Below are 20,951 nucleotides of genomic sequence, written 5' to 3' on the forward strand. Positions count from 1 at the left end.
CCTGTTGCTGGGTGATCAAATGCTGGCGTATAGTTTCAGAGACTCATGTTGTGGAGCCTGCCAGCCAGCTCTGGGGGACGTGTGAATCTGTCCTCTGGTGGCTGTGTTTGTACACTCTCTCCCTGCAGTTCTCACCTTTAAAACAGTAAACATCCTGCACTACTGTTGCCCGGTAATGTCCCTTCTCCTCTGGCCCGTTGGCCTCCTGGTGAGAAGAACCACTTCGTTCTCCTGGTTTGCTTTGTGCAGGTTCAGATTGACCCCTACCTAGAAGATTCTCTGTGTCATATCTGCAGTTCTCAGCCTGGTCCTTTCTTCTGTCGAGATCAGGTGAGTCCCCTGGGGCACTCCAGATGTCTGGGAAGTCCCTACCCTCAATTAAAAATTGTCCTGTAACATTTGTCACTAGAAGGTTGGTGCTCTCAGGTACCTTGCGGTTGTCTAAGAGCACAGAAGAGGCAGCGGTAATGTTCTCTGATGGTGAGAGCAGGGATACACTTTGATAGCTTGATGGAAAACTCTTGGGAAAGCTTTTGAGTCCAGTCTTGATACGCTGGCCTTCCCTGTGCCTGGGGTGTTGTGTGCAGTGTCACCCCGAGGCCAGCAGGGGGTGTTGGTGGATGAAAGGAAGCTGGGTGGGTGTGGTCAGCAGCACCTGTGACCAGGTACCATAGTTCTAACACAGGCCTTCTCGACTGATTTTTCCCTATTCAGGAACCCCTTCTGTACTTGTGAATCTCTGCACTCTTGTGTTTGTCCCTGGTTTATATTCACAGTTGTGAGAAATGGGCAGCTTTCTGTTGAATGTTCCTGGGTGGGAGCAGGGATGTGGATGTGTTGGGGTAGTGTTGCTCAGGTGTTAATGAACACACATCACTTGAGGATCTTGTTTACTTTTATTTTTTGAGAGAAGAGAGGGAGTGCAAGAGGGGAGGGGCACTGGGGCGGGGAGAGAGAATCCCAAGCAGGCTCCTCATGGTCAACACAGAGCCCATCGCGGGGCTCATTCTCACAAACTGTGTGAGATCATGACCTAAGCCAAAATCAAGAGTGAGGAGCTTAACTGACTGAGCCACCCAGGTGCCCCAAAAGAGAGAGAGAATCTTAAGCAGGCTCCATGCTCAGGGTGCAGCCTGATGTGGGGTTTGATCCCACGACCCTGGAATCATGACTTGAGCTGAAACCCAAGAGTTGGACGTTCAACTGACTGAACCACCCAGGCGCCCCCAGGATTTTGTTTAAATGCAGATTCTGATTCAGTGGGCTTGGAGTGGAACCTGAAATGCATTATTCCTGACGAGTTTCCAAGTGGTCCAGTGTTGCTAGCTGGTACCATACTTTGACAAGAGTTAGGGTAAGTCGGACCTGTTGAGATACCCACAGTCAGTCATGCTTGGGCTTTTTTTTTTTTTTTTTTTTTCCCCCAGTGGTGCTTATTGCTCAGGCTCTTAACCAGGGGATAAGAGTTAAGCTGGAGGCTCCAGAGTGAGGGTGTGAGGTAAATTTGGGTTGTTGGGTAAAACCTAGAACAAGTGAGCAAGTATTGCTGACATCAGCCTCTTCTAGCAGACTTGTATGTGTCCGTATCGTTAACAGATGATCCCCATTTTCAGGTAATTGTTGAAAAGTTGGTGGGCTGAGGTGTCACAGCTAGCAAGAGGGGGGCCGAGACTGAGGTACATACCCAGTCACCTGCCCTCAGTGTGAAGAGAAGCATGTTGCCTAGCACATTAGGACACGGAACCACGTAGGCTACAGCTGCTCTGTAGGAGGTGGAGGGGCGGGGGGGCCTGACGAGCAGCCCTGGCGGTAGGAGGGGTGAGGGGAGCCAGCAGGGTCTCTGTGCACAGTAGGAGCTGGCATGTCTGATCGAGTTGGGCACTTAGTGGATTTGCTACGGTTGGTCCAGCCTGTGTGTTAGAGGTGAGAAGGTTCCCCAAGACCGTGTCTTCTAACTCCACGGAGACCACCAGGAATCCCCTCCTCCATCTCCAGGGCAGACAGGCGGCACAGGCAGCAGCTCCCGCTGGTGCCAACACAGCCGTGGCTTCTCTTCCTGTCCCCCAACCAGGTGTGCTTCAAGTACTTCTGCCGGAGCTGCTGGCATTGGCGGCACAGCATGGAGGGCCTCCGCCACCACAGCCCCCTGATGCGGAACCAGAAGAACCGAGATGCCAGCTAGAGGAGCCGGCCGTGCCCGGTGGCCTGTGGCGCCCAAGGCCGGCGGGTCAGGCAGCGGCCTGCACCATCCTGCCCCTGGCGACCAGGGAGCTGGCTTCCCAAGGACAAGGGAAAACCGTAGTCACCTTTGCACTTGCTGAATCTGTCTTTGTTTCTGCACTAATTAATGCACAATGAGTTTTGTCGGGTTTTGTTTTCAGGGGGTGCGCCAGGGCAAGGACCCTCCGGCTCACCCTCCAAGCGACTCTGTAGTTTTCCCAGATTTTAGTTCCTCATTTTGCCGATGAAAAGCAAAAAAAAAAAAAAAAAAAAAAAAAAAAAAAGGAAAAGGAAAAAAAAGAACTACGTGTCGGGAAGGTATTGACACGATGCCTACATCTAGGTTTATTTATTAAAAGCGCTTTTTTACATTCCTTGCAATACTGATGGTGATGGTGTGCAGGTCTCGTTGGGTTTGTTCTTGCAGTTGCCATACAGTGCCTTTCCATTTATTTAACCCCCACCTGAACGGCATAAACTGAGTGTTCAGCTGGTGTTTTTTACTGTAAACAACAAGGAGACTTTGCTCTTCATTTAAACCAAAATCATATTTCATATTTTACGCTCGAGGGTTTTTACCGGTTCCTTTTTACACTCCTTAAAACAGTTTTTAAGTCGTTTGGAACAAGAGATTTTTTTTTCTTTCCTGGCAGCTTTTAACATGATAGCAAATCTGTGTCTGGGGGACTGCTGGTCACTGTTTCTCACAGTTGCAAATCAAGGCATTTGCAACCAAGAATAAAAAAATTTTTTTTGGATTTGAAACTGGACCGGATAAACGGTATTTGAGCGGCTGCTGTATATAGTTTTAAATGGTTTATCGCACCTTCTTAAGTTGCACTTCTGTGGGGGGGAGGGTTGATAGAAGTTTTTAATCACAAAGTCACAGGACTTTTTTCTTTTGTAACTGAGCTAAAAAAGGGCTGCTTTTTGGTGGGGGCAGATGAAGGCTCACAGGAGCCCTTTCTCTCAGAGGGGACAAGTACACTTTCCTTATTTCTTTCAGTTGAGAAATGTATGAAGGGACAGTTGCAGTCACTGAAATGCTACTGGAGTTGAAAACTTGACTTTTTTTTTTTTTTTTTTTTTTTTTTTTTAAAAACAAAACCTACTTGCCCCTCTTTGGGAAGCTGTGTGCCAAAGAACCAGTGTCATACCCCCCCCCTCCCTCCTGCTGAGCTGACGTCGCATTGTTGCATATCCCAGCTACTCTGTGGGTTTTGTGAAGCTGTGTGTGAAGTCTCTACCTCATTGTAGTATATGCAGGCAAGACTGCACTCTCCTACAGACGTGTGGAGTAAGCTGTGGTGTAGTTTTTTTGGCACATAATAAACACGTTGCAGCAGAGTTCTGCTTCTGTCTCTGTCTCAGGTGTGGGAGCAGTGGGGCCGAGGGGCTATATGACTGGAGAGTAAAAATCCCTGTTTCCTTGGATTTACTGTGGTGGTATTCCAGCCCGGGGTGAGGGCGGGGCCGTGTGGGAGACCTGCCCCTGTCCGTACTCCTTGGTCGGTTCACGGTCAAAGGCACCTTGGAGATGCCTCTGCAGCAGGCGGATAGCTTTAGTCCAAGCATAAAAAGCCCTCACACATAGCTTCTTGGAGCTCCTCTTCTCGCAGCCTCAGAGCCAGCTTGGAGGAGCCGGAGGCACAGCTCGGGCCCCCTGTTCTCAGCTGCCCCTGTAAGCCTCGGGCTAGATTTCTTCTTGGGAGGCTTCCCATCCTCTTGGACTCACCTGTGCTGACCCAACCCCTTTCTGAGAGGGAGAAGCTTACTTTTTGCTACTCTTCAAGAGCCCTGTTAATTTGGACTCTTTATCACAGACTCCCAGGATTTGTGAGACAGTCTGCTGATGATTTTCCCAGGTAGGTTGTGCCTGGGCCCTGCTGCCGGGCCGATCCTTCGGAAGATAACCCGGCACGCTGAAGCAACCCTTCTGCGAGATGTGCAGGGATTCACTGTTGGAGTGGGTGGCGGGAGTCCCTGGGCCAAGAATGCGAGGCCTGGCTGGCAGCAGCCTCCCATGAAGTTTGCCCTTGCTGGTAAAGCTCCTGCAACTCCCTCAGAGGACCAGACACGTCCACCCTTTTGGTGTCCTATTCCATATGGCATAGAGGCATCTCTTCTCCCCTCTGTGCCCCTCTTCTCAGGATAAGAAAGGTGCCACGTGCAGGTAGAGGGCTTCCTGCCCTGTATGGCCTTCCGTTCCCATCCATCCAGAGTCCGGACTGGCCAAGGTGACCAGGAAGGGAGTTGAAGGCGGGGGCCCAGCCTGAGGCCCTTTACCTCCTACCACCTGGCCAGCCCAGCCTTTCCTTAGGTGGGGGCCTGGGGCTGGCCTCAAGAGTTGGGGGGAGCAGAGCCAGAGGAGGGGGCAGGGAAAGCCGGGGGATGTCTGCTCTGGTGGTTACAGAAGGGCCTGGTTTGGGAATGGGTGCGGCAGGAACAGCCTGAAGACAGATGGTTGGAGGACGTACCTCGGTGGCTGGGAGCACTGCCCGTGGGCTGGGTCCTCTGCATGTTTGAGAGCTTGCGGGGCGCTGGGAATTAGCTAAGCAAAATGGCCCTATGCTGAGGAAACAGCGCTTGTCATGGTGACTTAAATCTTACAGTAGCTTTAAGAGGCTTTGGTGCTACTTTAGGTTGGAAGGAAAGGCCATGATAAGGTGACACTTGGGCAATGACCTGGAAGAAACGAGCTCGGCCTCTCCCAGGTGCAGCCCCCGCCCCCAGGCTAAACCCACATGTCTCCGACCTAGGGACGGCTGAGGGTCCTGGGAGGGGAGGGGCACCGTCCCTGCTTCCTTACCTTTCCGCACTCCCGAATCGCCGTTCCCAGGACGCTAAAGCCTCCCTCCGTCTCGCTGGCGTGTGCAGAAGACACGCACCCCTTCTAGTCTAGGCCAAGTAAGGCGATCCAGTCCCAGAACCGACGAGCAAGAAGCAGGGAGCCCAGAACAAACCGGGGCGGGGCGGGGCGGGGCAGGGAGCGGAAGTCGCGCCCGCAGGGGGCGGGCCAAGCGCTCGTCCCGCCCAGCGGCTGAGGATGGGCCGCCTGCACTTCCGCCCCGCCCCGCTGGGAGTCGCTGTGGAGCTCCTGAGGAGGACTCTGCGCGGCCGAGGTTAGGCGGAAGCGCCTTTCTGGCCGGCGCTTTATAGGCCTCTCTGTTGCTTCCTGTTTCCTCTTTTACTGTACCCGCCAACATGGTAGGTATCTTGGCTCCACGCCCCGTCCCCCTCAATCGTCCTCCATCCGCGGCTTTCCGCGGCCCCCAGCCCTCGAGGCCGGGCGCCGGACCCCGCCAGGTCCTGGCCTCCGCGGGTCCTTGGCCTCCGCGCTGAGCCCCGCGCTCCAGCGCTTCCCGACCGGCCGGCCCTCCTCTCCCCTCGGATTCAGCCCTAGCCCGCAAACCCTGCTCCCGTCGGAGCGGGACGCCGCACTTTTCCCCGGAGGGCTGCTCTGGCTCGCGAATGACCCAGTGTTGTCCAACCCGCAGGGCCGCGTCCGCACCAAGACCGTGAAGAAGGCGGCCCGGGTCATCATTGAGAAGTACTACACGCGCCTGGGCAACGATTTCCACACCAACAAGCGCGTGTGCGAGGAGATCGCCATTATTCCCAGCAAGAAACTCCGTAACAAGATTGCAGGGTGAGTTGACGGGCCTGGTGGAGGACGGGGAGCCGCGGCTCAGGGTCCGCCGAGCTCCCGACTCGGGAGCGGGCCGGGTGCCCTGCTGCTGGCGTCGGGACGAGTGTCACCGACGCGGCGGGTTCTCCTGCGGGCCTGCCCTCCCGGACGGGGCTGGCCAGGCAGAACCCCCGGGAGATCCTGCTCCTCACCGCGAGGCCTGGCCTGGTTACACGCCGGGTCAGGGACTTTGGAAGTCGGAAGGAAGGAAAAGGGAGGCGGGCGGCGGCCGAGAAAGCTGGTGGTGGAGGATTGGGTGGCTCAGAAAGAACGGGAGCCGAGAAGGGTGTGTGCGAGGCGGCGGAGCTGGGTGTGCGCGCTCGGAGCCCGCGCTCGGTCGCAGGGTGGTGAGTCCTGCCCCTTCTCCCGGCGTAGCAGGAACCGCAGCTGCTGTGCGTCTCTCCGGAGACGGCCGGGACCGGCGGGGGCCGGGGTGCGCGCTCAGGGTTCTCACTGGCTTGTGCACTTTGCAGCTATGTCACGCATCTGATGAAGCGGATCCAGAGAGGCCCGGTGAGAGGCATCTCCATCAAGCTGCAGGAAGAGGAGAGAGAAAGGAGGGATAATTATGTACCCGAGGTAAACTTCCTGGGTCGTTTTTGGGCCTCTGGCGCATCGTGAAAGATAAGCAGGTGCCTGGTTTGCCAAGGGACCTCCACAGAGTCTTAAAAAGGAGGTCTTCTATCCATCTATCCCTCAACCAGCTCTAGGTGCCCACAATCCATGTGCCATAGCCTTGTTTTGCCCTGTTGGGTCCGCTCTGGTTTTTCACGTGAGAGCCCTTAGTGGTGTGTGTTGAATGATTGCCGATGGCCGTTTGTCCGGGTTTGAGTATTTGCTTTAGCATAACATTCCGGAGGTGTGCACCTGGTGTTGAGGTTTACTGAAAACTGGTTGGATGTTCATGAGGGTAAATGAAGGTAAAACCGGGAGAACTGATCCTTGGGTGCTGGGATCCTTAAGCACACTGCTCACCTTGCAGGATGCCCTCCTCCCTTCTTCCCCCTCCCAACCCCCCCATTTAAGAATCTTGGGGAAAAGGTGGGGAAAGAGAGAACTCACTCATTGATATTTGGGGCCTGCCTTGTTACTTCTAGGTCTCAGCCCTGGATCAGGAGATCATTGAAGTAGATCCTGACACTAAGGAAATGTTGAAACTTTTGGTAAGTGTGCGCTGAGTTTCTAAATAGGATTTCGAGAACCATCAGTAGCTTTCCATGATCTCTGTTAAGACTAGCAACCAGGCGTTCTTCTCAACATCCTTCATACATGATTTCCTTTTGTCCTCCCCATGCCCCAAGAGACCCATTTTGCTATTTGCGTTTCCTACTTGAGGAAATGGCAGCTTGAACACTAGTGGGTGGAGGGTTGGGAATCCCATCTACGCTTCCGACCACTAGACACACCGCCTCCAACATGGGGTTCGCTGGTTAGTGAAGATGGAGATTGCACTCCACCGGAAGGTAACTCGCAAAGGCAGTGGCCATTCTCCCATGGCTTCCAGGACACCCCTCCTCCCTTCTTTCCTTGTCTTCTTGTCTCTGGCCGCTCCTTCCCTTTGCCCCTTGGTTCCAGCTCTGGTTGTCCCTTCATACTTCGTGCTTTCCCTCGGGGATGTCATTCCTCCTGTGTCTGTATGCTGGCCACTCGTAAGAAGTGTGGTCTCCTCTGCACATGCTTACCAGGCACATGCGTGTGGCAGTTAAGATACCTTTGTGTGGCTTCTCTTAGTTCTCCATGGTTTGATGAGGGTAATCTGGGCTTCAAAGTCCAGTACACAGTGATTCAGAGCAACTTCATTTTTTCTTTTTTATGATCGCAAAATGTGTAAGACATTTGGAAAGGTAGGTAGTGAGCAGAAGGAACTGCGTACCTACCACCCAGTTTCAGAAAAATGTTACGAGCATAGCTAAGGTCTGCTGTGGACCATTTTCTCCAGAAATAACTACTATCCTGAATGTAGCTTTTTAGTTTTTTCTATAAAATTGGTTTTTGAGGATGAACCGGGGCACGAAGTTCCAGGTGTGTGGCAGGCTCTCGACAACTGTTTGAATTAGTGAAGCTTCCTACTTGCGTGTGGCCCTGTATGTGGCCCAGGGTGGTGATCCGGACACACTTAGCTGCTACAGCTAGGGGATGCTAGCAGACATGAGTGGGCAGAGGCCAGGGATGCTGCTAAAAATCCTACAGTGTCCAGGACAGCACGCTGACATCTGGCTGTTGGGAGTGCATGTTCCTCCAGATCTCAACTAGACCCCCTTGTGAGTTCATTGTTCTGGGGCGGGGAGAAGGCCCCTCTTGGCTTTCTGACCCCAAGCTGGTGGACGCCGATAGGCCAGGCCTGACGGTAGTACTGGGACTTCGATCACAGACCTCAGCAGTACGGCCACACTGAACCCACTTTGTTGTTTTCCAGGACTTTGGCAGTCTGTCCAACCTGCAGGTCACCCAGCCTACAGTTGGCATGAATTTCAAAACACCACGTGGAGCCGTTTGAATCTTTGCTGTGCTGTAATACCTTCAATAAACCTTGGACAGTAACCTTGCCTGTGTCCTATGTGGGTTCTGTGCCAGTAGCGCTAAGGGCAGGAGTCTTTCTCAAGGCAGAAATCCTGAAGAGCACTCTGCGGTGGCAGCATCTGCAAGGGGCCTCTGGGCCGTGGGCGTACGGACGGCGGACATCCTGGAGAGCTGAGCCCCATGGCCACGTTGCTTGCCAGCCCCACCCTGCCTGGCCCTGGCAGGCCCTGAGCACTAACCTTGGCTTCAGGAAGAAGTCGGGGAGATGCTTTCCCTCTCCTCACCCTGCCTGCCCTGGGGTTCGATCCTTGGCCTCTCCTGGGTACACACAATCTGAGCTAATGAACCTGTCTTGAAAGGGTAACACTCCTCACATGTTTGAAGGTTGGGCTTGGTGGGTAGGAGGTTGGATGGGTGGGGTCTGCCTGGTACCTGGAACAGATGAAGTTCAAGTGTGTGTGGAGGCGGAGGAGGGTCAGTGACACTGGGGTGCATGGGTTTAAAGAGAGGCAGAGCTGCTGGCTGTAGCCCAGATAGGTGGCTCTGAGCTGAGGATCAAAGGGTGGGCAGGAGGAGCGTTAGGCTGGGCTGGTGCCTGTTGAGTAGTGGGGGAAAGGAGCCCTTCAGTTGGTGATCCACACATTTGACCACTTTTTTGTCCCCGGCAAGTTGGGCATGTTTGCGAACATGGGTGTGTCCCAATCTGCAAGGTGGCAGAAACCAGACCAGCCTGGCTCTGCACTGGTCCTGCCCATCCCTTCTGTGGGGCCATAGCTACAGCAAGCACTGTAAAAATGTGTAACAATTTTGATACAGTTTGCCTTGCAGAAAGCTTGCAAAAATAGTACGAGGAACTTCACCTACCCAGATCTACCAATTGTTCGTTTTGCCCCAGTTGCCTTACAGTGTCTAGTTCCTAGAAACAAAGACACTTCTATAACCAGTGTACATTTCAAAATCAGGAAAGTTGACATCGATACACTGCTGTTAATCCATAGTCCATTTTTGCCAGTTTCCAGATTATGTTTTTTATAGTTCATTCGTTTCCCCTGTTCCAGGATCCATCCCAGAATCACTGACTGCATCTAGTCCCTTGAGGCTTTTTGTGTCTTTCATGACTGACATTTTTGAGTAAAAGTATTGTCTGACTTTGTAGAATGTCCTTGAGTTTGGATGGTTTTGTGTTTCCTCATAATTAGATTTAATTTAGTTTTTTCTGTAGGAAGGCCCCAGTCTTCATACTGTGTTCTTGGCGCATCACAGCAAGAGGCAGGATCTCCGCTCCTCACATTTGTGGTGATGTCTATGTTGAGCCCTTGGGTTAAGGTGCACCTGTCACCTTCAGGTGTCACCTTCAGGATGTCTCCATCCTGAAGTTGTCTTTTCCTCGTAATTTATAAACTTGTGAGGAGATCAGTGATACTTTAATTCCAGAAGGAAGCTTTCATTTATTCACAACCAACTTGTTTCCATTTTCTGGTGTGGGGTCGGGCGTCCCTAGCAAATATTGCCTTCTAAAATTTTTTTTTTTTTTAGCGTTTATTTATTTTTGAGACAGGGAGAGACAGCATGAACGGGGGAGGGTCAGAGAGAGAGGGAGACACAGAATCTGAAACAGGCTCCAGGCTCTGAGCTGTCAGCACAGACCCCGACGCGGGGGCTCGGCATGGCAGGATCATGACCTGAGCAGAAGTCGCCTAACCGACTGAGCCACCCAGGCGCCCCTATTGGCTTCTAAATGCAACCGCGCTTGAAGCCCCCTCCCTCACCCACCCCTTCCGTGTTTGGTCAATGGTGGGGAAAGGGTTGGGCGCTCTGCATGGAGGATTGAGAGGACCAATAAAAGGTGAAGCCAGTAGCCGGGCAGTTTGCTGTGACGTTTGCTAACCCCCCACCGGAGGCAGCGTCATTGCTCCTTCATTTGTGTGCGGCCCCTGCGGCCCAGGGCCTCGAGCAGGACTAGGTCACTGCGGGTGCGGGCCTCGGGCTGGAAGCGGGCAGCTCGCAGAAGCTGCCGGATGCTTCGGCCGTGCCGATGAGCTTCGCCGGGCCTTAGCATCTTTAGCCGAAGACTGGGCTCATCCGCACTTCTGGCGGCACTGGGTGGAGGCAGGGGGTCAGGCCCCGCCCCCAGGGGCTGGGATTTGCGCTTCCGGAGATGGGCGGGGTCACGCAGGTGTTGGCCGGGTCAGCGCAGGTGTCCGGCGCGTTCTGCCGCGCGTTCTAGCACCGCGTTGCTGCGGGTCTGGGTCGGTCAGTGCGCTCGGCCTAGACAGACTGAACAGCCTTCCGCCTTCTGCGCCAGGGATGCTCTGCTCCTTAAAGATTGAAAAGTGCTCCAGAAACGTACGGAGGTACTTTTTTCCTTTTCGTTCTATATCGTCCTTGGTTATTTATGTTAAAGGTTCGTTTTCAACGCACACAAAGTGAAATGACTCTCATACGGTTAGATACCAAATGAACACAAGATAATAAGCATTGTTTGTTGTTGTTTGCTCAGGGAGGGAACTGAGAACATGTCACTATTAGTTCAAAGGAGAAAGAACCACAACTGTGGAGTCGAATGTTGAAATGACTTCATAAATGGACGCGACACTGATTTTCTCCGCAGTCGGGAAGTAAATCAACCGACTCTTTAGCCAACAGAACTTATTTATGTGCACATCTACAGCTCAGGACTGTTTGCTTGCCATCAGGTATTGGCAACTTACACAGCTGTGAGTCGGCTGCAGGGCAGGTGGAGGTGGGCACGGACAGCGTCTCTGGAATCCCAGTAGAACCCAGAGGGTTGTTGCTTCCTAACAATGCGGAGCCTTGCACTGAAACACAAAATTCCCCTCTCCAACCAAACATCCTTATTCTCTACGATCTCTGTCGGCTTTACCAGGATGGTCCGTAACTGTGTTGAAATGAGAAAAACTCCCCGTTTATTCTTGACCGTTTTCAATACTGTGCTTTCTTTCTTTGAGAAGTTCAACTTGTCGGATGTTTGGCTCTTTTATCGATAGTTTCAAAAAAAACAGCACTTGAAGGTTTCCCCTTCTTTCTGCTTTACTTGAGTTTGCCTCCTTTTCCTCACTAGATAGTGGGAAAAACAACCCAACCGTGAGGGATGTGAACAAAGCTTATTTTCTCTTTTTCAACTGCAGGGGTCAGCAAACCATGGCTGGGCCTGTTTGTGTGAGAGTCGTGAATGGTTAGGAATGCTTTTTACATTTCTAAGTGTTTTAAAGCAACTACCACAGGAGAATAATATGAGCTGTGAAACCTATATGAAATTCACATAAATGTCCCAACGTCCGGTAACGTTTTATTGAGATACAGCCATGTTCGTTTACATATTGTATACGGCCGATTCCCTAATACAATGGCTGAGTTTAAACCAATGTGACACAGACAGTATGGGGCACCCAACACTTTGCACCATACATTGCAGTCACACACTTATAACGCAATAGTGTTTTGAGGGTCACACCTATCACCATATCGTGACACTTTATTTTGTAAAAATTATTGGTGCATACTCAACTTTAAAAAAAAAATGAGGGGCGCCTGGGTGGCTCAGTCAGTTAAGCGTCCGACTTCAGCTCAGGTCAAGATCTCACGGTCTCACGGTCTGTGAGTTCGAGCCCCCGTCAGGCTCTGTGCTGACGGCTCAGAGCCGGGAGGCTGCTTCGGTTTCTGTGTCTTCCTCTCTCTCTGCCCCTCCCCTGATCATGCTCTCTCTCTCTCTTTCTGCCTCTCAAAAAATAAAATAAAAACATTAAAAACAGTTTATTAAATAAAAAAAAAATTGAGAAAACTGAGCTTTGAATGTTGTACTTTTCAAGATGTGAGTAGCTTATTCGTGAACCAAGCAAGGAAAGCAGTTTATTCAATGGTGAGTTAATTTCCCTGGAAGAAATATATCCGGGGAACATAGTTATTTTTTAGGACTACTAGCCTTTGAATGCAAATAGCAGCTTGAAGAGGTGGGAACACTGGGAGCGACAGCAATAGAACATTTAAAAACTAGGCAAATGCTTTTGAATGGTTTTCCTTGGCTCTGGACGAATCAGAAAAATGTTATCAGAAAAATGTTATCAATACCGCTCAGGTGTTTATGCAAGAGGTGATGCTAAGTTTGAAGAGCCGGAGGTATTAGCCTCTGTGAAGAGTTGGCTTAGAATGACTACAGGGGAGAATATTTTTAAGGACGAGGAATAACTAATTCAGTATAACGTGAAGTGGGAATCAGCTGAGCTAGTGTTACAGCTGTTGGTTGTGGAAATCTACGTGGAGCAGAAAAAGGCTACTTTGGACAACTTGCAAAGCTTGCAAAATTGTAAAATGTTTAAAACCCATGGCTATTCAGTATGTTATTCATCAGTATGTGTTTTGCAGAACATATCTAAGTCTGTTATCAATAAATTTCACTTGCTCTCATAGACTTAACCATCAGTTCCATGAATGTTGTATTTAATTGTGATAACACATGGCGTAATATTTATCATTTTAACCACTTGTAAGTGCACGCGATAACTCCCTATTTCCCTCATCCCAGCCCCTGGTGACCTTTATTCTGCTTTCTGTTTCTATGAATTTGCCTATTCCAGGTACCTGACACAAGTGGATTCATACAGTATTTGTCTTTTTTGTGACTGGCTTATTGTACTAAGCAAGCACGGTCCATCCACGTTTCTTTGTTGCTGGTTTTTGTTTTCGAGGATGGCCTGTGAACCAGCCGAAACATTGGATAATTTGGTAAATGTTTGTGCCTTAAAAGGCTGTACTTCAAGCCCTGACGACTCGTGAGGGGCTAGACGGTGCCAGTGCAGAAGCAGACCACAGTGCTGGTCTGCAGTGTTTTGGCGTGTCACCTAGGTGTGTCTAAAGAGAGCTAGGTCTGTTTCCTTCCAGTGCCTTTATCTGAGCAGGGGACAGCCCTTGAGTCTCCAGAGAGGTTTTTCTGAGCCCAGTTAAGTCGCAGCAAGGAGAAGAAGAGTGATACTGTTGTTCCGGTCATGGGTATCGCATACTTTCATCCGGCTCTTTTTTCCCCGCCAAGTGCCCGTGTCGGCAGCAATGAAAACCGTAGTTCAGGTCCTGTAATGCTATTTCGGCGTTGGCCGAACCAGCCATCCGATTGATTAGTGAGTGTGGCCAAGGGTTTTAAAAATTGGTGTGAAGGAATGTTGGATTTGTGTGTGACTTGTTGAGAAAACAGGCTTACCAGGAGTGAGGTACGGCTTGAAAATAGCTCATTGTGGAGGGTCACGGGGTAAATAGGGTAGACTGAGACAACAGGCAACGTCCTGTCTTTGAATAAACAATGAGAACGTGAGGTTGAATTCAATGATTCTTTTTTTGTTTTTTGTTTTTGTTTTTTCACGTAGGGCAAAGAGACCTTTTAAGGGAGGAGAATATAGGTGGAGGTGAAAGTTTCTGAGATGTGATTTTGGGATGTGTGCACTTGGTGGTGCTGTCTGCTTCCAGAACCTGGAAATTGGCTCTGGAAATCCTTATTTTGAGGTCATCTCATCGTGTTGGGAGGAATGATCTGAGTCTCGCTTGGTGTGGCTCACACGAATCCCGGAGAATTTTTGTTTAATTTTGATGGCACTGTAGGTTTGCAGTATATTTAAAAAAAATTTTTTTTAACGTTTATTTATTTTGAGAGAGAGAGCGTGAGCAGGGGAGGGGCAGAGAGAGAGACACACACACAGAATCCGAAGCAGGCTCCAGGCTGTCAGCACAGAGCCCGGCACGGGGCTCGAACCCACAAACCGTGAGATCATGACCTGAGCTGAAGTCAGACGCTCAACCGACTGAGCCCCTCAGGCGCCCCAGGTTAGCAGTATTTTGTATGTTCTTTCCCAATAAGATGACACTCAATGCTTCTAAAAAATCTTCGCGTACATCCAGTCTCCCGGTTGGAAGGGAAAGTAAGGCTGGTCAGTCAGTGGAGTTTCTGTCTTTTTTACCTACTGACTCGTTAGTTCTTGCATTGAGCTAGTCACAGCATTAAGTTGTTCACTGATGTCCCCACAATGTTCACTCAGTCTAGGAACGGAAACCTTAGCGATGCCAGTAGGCACAGGATGATGAAAAACTATTTCGGCAGGGGTTAATCCACGTCTGCTATTTAGAGGATTCTAGATTTTTATCGAGGACAGAGTTAATGCTTCTGGTCATTCAAGCCCTTTCTTCGCAGCTTTTTCTAGAGCCCTTTTTTTTTTTCTATCAATTTTTAGATTCCGCTTGCCTTTATGATTGAGAATGGTGTGAGGTATGAAATCGTAATGAGAAGCTCAGAGTTTTTGTAAGCAAGTAGTTTGTTTCTGCAATGAAGTAAAGCACTTTGGTATGATTTATTCCGCAAAGGAATGCCAGGACAAACAGTAATCTGTTATAATTCCTTTACCGATGTTGTGGGGTCTGTATGTCTAGTTGGATAGCATTCTATCCGTTCACGAATGACGCAATGACCCAACTGTAGAAACAGCCTGAAGCTGGTGGTAAATCTATAAAATCCATTTGGAGTGTGCTGCTGGGTCCAGGGGGAACCTCAGAGGGTGAATTTGGGTTCTTTGATGTTCTCTTGTCTGTACATATGTCCCATCTGATGGGAGGTAAGAGCAAGCAGGAAGGCCGAAAGGAAGGGGGTAAGGATGTCCATTTGGCCCAGGGTGCCTTCTGTCTGGTAAACATTTGGCACTCTTTTATACATCAGTTTGTCTTTTTCAGACTGCAGGATATTTGCCTGATAGTCTGTAACATCACACAGGGATAAAGCAGGTTTATAAATTGGGGAGAGAAAGGATAGGTGGGTCTATTTTCAGCTGTATGTTACCAGTCTTGTCAGCCCTGCTGTTTCCAGTGATAGGGTATCAGTCTCCTTAGTATGGGCTGGACCGCGAACAATAGTAAGTTTGGTAGTGAGACGAATAGACTGTAAAAGAGTAACAATTATATGCTTGTCGGTGATGGTAGTGTGAACAGAAGAATCCACAGGATTTCCAGATTGTGCCAACAGTGTGGGAGGCTCCAAAGGCATCCCTGGCTTTGTAAATGGCGGCCCTGTTACCTTTGCCAACATGCAGACTCTGAGTTCAGTGGCTTGGGCTGACATTAGAGTGGAAACCAAGCATGCCTTCGGCGTGTCATGTGGGAAAACTGTGGTACAACCAGTTACATTTTCCTGGGATTTTGTTTAAGAAAGCCATCATAAAATTGAAGGACGTTTGCGTTTATCTGGATGGATATAGAAGAGATCTTTGGCTTTGAAACCATTTTTGTGGTTGCAAGGCAGTCTTGGAATGGAGTGGGGCTCTCCATCATCAGGGATTTAAAGTGTTAAAACAATGAATGATGATAGAGGGATTGGTTAATAGAGCTTGTTCGTAGGTTCTCTGCCTCCACGTAGGCAGGGCCTTTTGCTGACTTCTTTTTCTTAAAGTCTATTTATTTTGAGAGAGAGAGAGAGAGGGAGAATCTCAAGCAGACTCCACGCTGTCAGTGCAGAACCCAGTGTGGGGCTCGAACCCACGAACCATGAGATCATGACCTGAGCTGAAACCAAGAGTCGGATGCTTAACTGACTGAGCCACCCAGGCGCCCGCCCCTCCTTTTGCTGACTTTTACCAAGTGTCCCCAAGATCTTGGCTGTAGTCTCCCAAGTGAGCAGGGGGTCCCAGCCAACGATATTCTATGCTCATTATGATAACTGTAGGGGAGAGCAAATAAATTTTCTCTACCTTCTTACGTTCCATGGTCACAGCCTACGTGTTGAATGGTCTGTAATTCTTGCAGGTTTTGTTGATGTTATGCATGGTAGCCGCAGGTGGTGATGTTTTTGCTTGTGCTGTGTGATGTTTACAGGTTTCAGCTTCAGGTCAGCCTTCCTCTTTGTTCCTTTTCTGGCGTTGCAGCCTTGGGGAGATTGTTTGCTTGGTCATTAATAGCTATAAACATCATTTAAAGTTTTTGAGAGAATATAACACACCAGGGAGATTATTATTACTCTAAGTGGGTAATTTCCAGTGTTTGGAGTGCACTGTGAAGCCATGGTCCCCAAGACCCAAATCGATCAAAATCAAATAAGTCAAAGAAAGTCCGTGTGGAAGGAGTCACCTTTTTAAGTCACGCGGCGTGTTTTATAATCTTAGATAATTGGGTTTCAACTTTCCCAGAAGTATTAATCCAGGTATAGCGCGTGGTGTTGGTCATAGCACAGATACCTCCCTGCTTTGCTAAAAGATGATCAAGAATGATTCTGTTATCAGGAACAGCTTTAGCCGGAGAGTCTTAAGGATTTTCTTTGGGCAGTTGTTGTTTTAGCAGCAGATTATGCAGTAACTTTAAGAATTGAGAGGGGCACCTGGGTGGCTCAGTGTGGTTAAGCATCTAACTCTTGATCTCAGCTCAGGTCTTGATCTCAGGGTTGTGTGTTTCAAGCCCCACACTGGGCTCCACGCTGGGCGTGAAGCCTATTTAAGAAGATAGTAGTAATAATTAAGGAGAGGTTCCTGATCACAGACTCGTTGGCTTTTATCCCCAACCAGATAAGTAGGAACCTACCAAAAGGAGTGAATCCTCAATTAGGAAAGCCTCTTGGCAGGTTGTTTCTTTTTCTTTTTTTAAGTTTTTTTTTTTTTTTTTTTTTAATTCTAGTTAGAGAGGAAAGTGGGTGATGGGCATGGAGGAGGGCACCTGTTGGGATGAGCACTGGGTGTTGTATGGAAACCAGTTTGACAATAAATTATATTTAATAAAAAAATAATAATAAAAATAAATTCTAGTTAGTTAAGTATACAGTTTATATTCGATTCAGGTGTATGATATAGTGATTCCACATCCACACATCACCCTGTGCCCATCATGACAAGTACACTCCTTAATCCCCATCAACTACTTACCCCATCTCCCCAGTGCCCCCTCCTCTGGAAACCGTCTGTTTGTTCTCTGCAGTTAAGAGTATGTTTCAAAAAAAAAAAAAAAAAAAAATATATATATATATATATATATGTTTCTTGGTTTGTCTCTTTTTTTTCCCTTTGCTTGTTTGTTTTGTTTCCTAAATTCCACATCTGAATCAAATCGTATAGTATTTGTCTTTCTCTGACTGATTTCACTTAGCATTATACTCCCTAGCTCTACCCATGTCATTGCAAATGGCAAGATTTCATTCTTTTTTATGCCTGCATAATGTTCCTCTGTGTGTGTGTGTGTGTGTGTGTGTGTGTGTGTGTGTGTGTGTGTGCATACACACACATTGGGCTCTGTGCTGACAGTGCAGGGTGTGCTTGGGATTCTCTCTCTCCCTGTCTCTCTCTGCCCGTCCCTTGTTCACTCTCTCAAAATAAATAAACCTTAAAAAATCCTTTGGCCATAAATGTATGGGTTTATTTTGGAACTCCCAGTTCTGTTCCATTGGTCTATAAGTCTATATGCCAGCACCACAGTATTTTGATTACTGTAGATTTGTAGTAAGCTTTTAGGTATGAGTCGTCCAGCTTTGTTCTTTTTCACTTTTGTTTTTTGTTTTTTTGGCTACTTGGGTTGTATTACTTTGCTAGGATGGCTATAAGATAATACCAAAGGGGGCACCTGGGTGGCTTAGTTGACTAAGTGTCTGACTTTAGCTCAGGTCATGATCTCACAGTTCGTGGGTTCAAGTCCCGCGTCGGGCTCTGTGCTGACAGCTCAGAGCCTGGAGCCTGCTTTGGATTCTGTGTCTCCCTCTCTCTGCCCCTCCACCACTCATGCTCTGTCCCTCTCTCTCTCTCTCTTTCTCAAAAATAAACACTTAAAAATTTTTATTAAAAAAACCCAAACAAAACAAAATACCAAAAGACTGGATGGATTAAACAGATACTTACGGCGTTACATTTCTGGAGGCTAGAAGTCTGAGATCAAAGTGTTGGCAGGTTTGGTTGCTCCTGAAGCCTCTCTCCTTGGCTTGTAGATGACCGTCCGGGCATGTGCATCCCTGATGTCCTCCCATGTGTCCAAATCTCTTCTTGTAAGGACACCAGTCACAGTAGACTAGGGCCTACCTTAATGGCCTCACTGTAATTTAATCACCTTTTTATTATTGTATTTTATTTTTTTAAAGAAATTTTTAATTTTTTTAAGTATTATTTTGAGAGAGCGCGAGCGAGTGAGCAGGGGAAGGACAGAGAGAGGGAGAGAGAGAGAGAGAGAGAGAGAGAGAGAATCCCAAGCAGGCTCCATACTGCCAGCACAGAGCCCGATATGGGGCTCGAACCCACAAACCGTGAGATCATGACCTAAGCCGAAATCAACCTGAGCATTGATCAGGACGCTCAACCGACCGAGCCACCCAGGTGTCCCGATCACCATTTTATTAAAAAAAAAAAATTAACAATTTTTTTCAAAGTTTATTTATTTTGAAAGAGAGAGAGAGAGAGCACAAGAAGAGAAGGGGCAGAGAGAGAGAGGGAGAGAGAGAATCCCAAGCAGGGTCCAAGCTGTGCACAGAGCCCAACGTGGGGCTTGAACTCACGATCTGCGAAATCATGATCTGAGCCGAAATCAAGTCAGACACGCAACTGACTGAGCCACCCAGGCACCCCATAATCACATTTTTAAAGACCCTGTGTCCAAATATAGTCACATTTTGAGGTACTGGGGTTTAGGACTTCACCATATGAATTTAGGGGAACACAGTTGAGCCCAGGACACGGACTCCATGCAATTCCGTATGATTTTGATTACCAGCTTTTCTATTGCTGCAAAAAAGACCATTGGAATTTTGATAGGAGTTGCACTGAATTTGTAGATGGCTTTGGGTAGCACTGACATCAAGTCTTCCAATCTATGAGCCTGGGATATCTTTCCGTTTATTTAGGTGTTCTTTAATTTTTTTCAGAACTGTTTTTAGTTTTCAGGCAACAAGTCTTTCACTCATTGGCTAAATTTATTCCTGGGTATTTTATTCTTTTAGGTTGTGATACTAAGATGTAATAAGAAATATGTATTTGGTTTTTGTCCCCAGTTCTTGGCACAAAGGGTTCTAAAATGCTTGAAATTCCCTGAGTGGTAGGGGTGGAGGACCATCTTTTTCATTCATTATAGGTCTCTTTTAACCATACCTGAATTTATGCTAATGAGGTCACTCTTGGGCTTGTAGATAGTGTGGGGGCTGGTTGCTTGAGGAACCCATCATGTGACTAGAAAATTGGAGCATTCAGCCCTACCCCCTGATCACTGGAGAGGGGAGAGGGGCTGGAGATTGCGTTACCAACAGTCGATGATTTGATCTGATTAGTAGTGCCTACATAACTGATCCTCCATAAAAACTAAGTGACATGGTTGGAAGAGCTTCTGGGTTGGTGACCACGGGCAAGGAAGAGTGACACGTCCCCAACTCTGAGACAGAAACTCCTCTACTCAGGACCCTCTCAGACCTCACCCTATGTACCTCTTCATCTGCCTGTTCATTTGTGTCCTTTATTTTTATTTTTTAAAAATGTTTATTTTTGAGAAAGAGAGTGCAGGGGAGGGGCAGAGTGAGAGGGGAGGACAGAGGATCCGAAGCAGGCTTTGCACTGACAGCAGAGGGCTCGACACAGGGCTTGAACCCATGAACTATGAGATCATGACCTGAGCCAAAGTCGGATGCTTAACCGACTGAGCCACCCAGGTGCCCCTCATTTGTATCCTTTATCATAAACTAGTTATTGTAGAGTTTTTCCTGAGTTATGTGAACCACTATAGCAAATTTTTGAACCTAAGAAAGGGATCATGGGAAGCCCCAGTTCGTAGCCAAGTCAGACAAAAGTGTGGGTAACCTGGGGACCCACTGCTTGTGATTGCTGTTTGAAGTAGGGCGAGCCTTGTGGGAAGGAGCTCGTAACCTGTGATGTCTCTGTTAACTCTGGGTAGTTAGTGTCAGGATTGAACTAAATTGTATGACACCCGCTTGTTACGTACAGAGAAGTGGAGAATTGCTCAGTGGTTTTGCGCTGGTCTTCTGGGTGATGAGCCCAGAGGGCTCAGGTGGGTGAGGCTTGGTGTAATAGTTCCGTTCTCCACTTGGTGGCGCTGCTTAGCTTAGTGGGGGGTCAATTGTGTGTGTGTGTGTGTGTGTGTGTGTGTGTGTGTGCGCGCGCGCGCGCGCATGCGCGCGCGCGCGCACGCACGCACGCATACACGTGTGCTAGAGGTGAAGGTGCCCTTGCCTAGCCCTCTAGTCTCTGGAGCGGGAATTTCACACCCTCACAGACACGTGGTCATGCACCCCTCCTTTGTCTCAGGCTCTGTCTGCTCCCTACCTTTACCCTGTCTGTGTCTAAGCTGTGTGCCTGCCGGGTGATGCCTCCCTCCAGAGTTTTATCTCAGATGGGCTATGTGTCAAAACCCCTCACTTCAGAGACCTCTGCGGCTTGGACCCATGCTGACTCTCTGGGGGAGGGTCTTCCCAAGCATTGGCCGGGTGCCAGCCTGTCTCAGAAAAAGTTTGCTTGATCACACAGCAGCAGAGTTTATGGTAAATAGCGACACACAGCTGGCACCAGAT

The 20,951-nt window shown here is 48.9% G+C and overlaps 2 protein-coding genes across 14 annotated transcripts in view; both read left to right on the forward strand.

The window, feature by feature from the left end:
- CPEB1 (cytoplasmic polyadenylation element binding protein 1) overlaps positions 1-3,567 on the forward strand; it is a 92,024-nt gene extending 88,457 nt beyond the window's left edge. For all 13 annotated transcript variants that reach the window (XM_019831822.3, XM_023254879.2, XM_019831819.3 and 10 more), the window contains 2 exons: positions 250-330; positions 2,072-3,567. In XM_019831822.3, coding sequence (XP_019687381.1) covers positions 250-330; positions 2,072-2,182 — 192 coding nt within the window. In that variant the 3' untranslated portion in view covers positions 2,183-3,567. The remainder of the gene's footprint in view (positions 1-249; positions 331-2,071) is intronic.
- A 1,700-nt stretch (positions 3,568-5,267) lies between these two features.
- Positions 5,268-8,449, forward strand: RPS17 (ribosomal protein S17). The gene is made up of 5 exons (XM_003986784.4): positions 5,268-5,427; positions 5,718-5,869; positions 6,382-6,487; positions 7,006-7,071; positions 8,325-8,449. Exons 1-5 carry the CDS (start codon positions 5,425-5,427, stop codon positions 8,403-8,405), a joined length of 408 nt encoding a protein of 135 aa, XP_003986833.1. The 5' UTR covers positions 5,268-5,424; the 3' UTR covers positions 8,406-8,449.
- The last annotated feature ends 12,502 nt before the right edge of the window (positions 8,450-20,951 follow it).

This window comes from Felis catus, chromosome B3 (genome assembly GCF_018350175.1).
Source record: "Felis catus isolate Fca126 chromosome B3, F.catus_Fca126_mat1.0, whole genome shotgun sequence".
Lineage (NCBI taxonomy): Eukaryota > Metazoa > Chordata > Mammalia > Carnivora > Felidae > Felis > Felis catus.

Bases quoted from the DNA above. Each gene is read 5' to 3' on its own strand.
- RPS17 (XM_003986784.4), top strand. The intron at 5,870-6,381 runs GTGAGTTGACGG...TGCACTTTGCAG, and splicing joins CTCCGTAACAAGATTGCAGG to CTATGTCACGCATCTGATGA. The intron at 6,488-7,005 runs GTAAACTTCCTG...TGTTACTTCTAG, and splicing joins GGGATAATTATGTACCCGAG to GTCTCAGCCCTGGATCAGGA.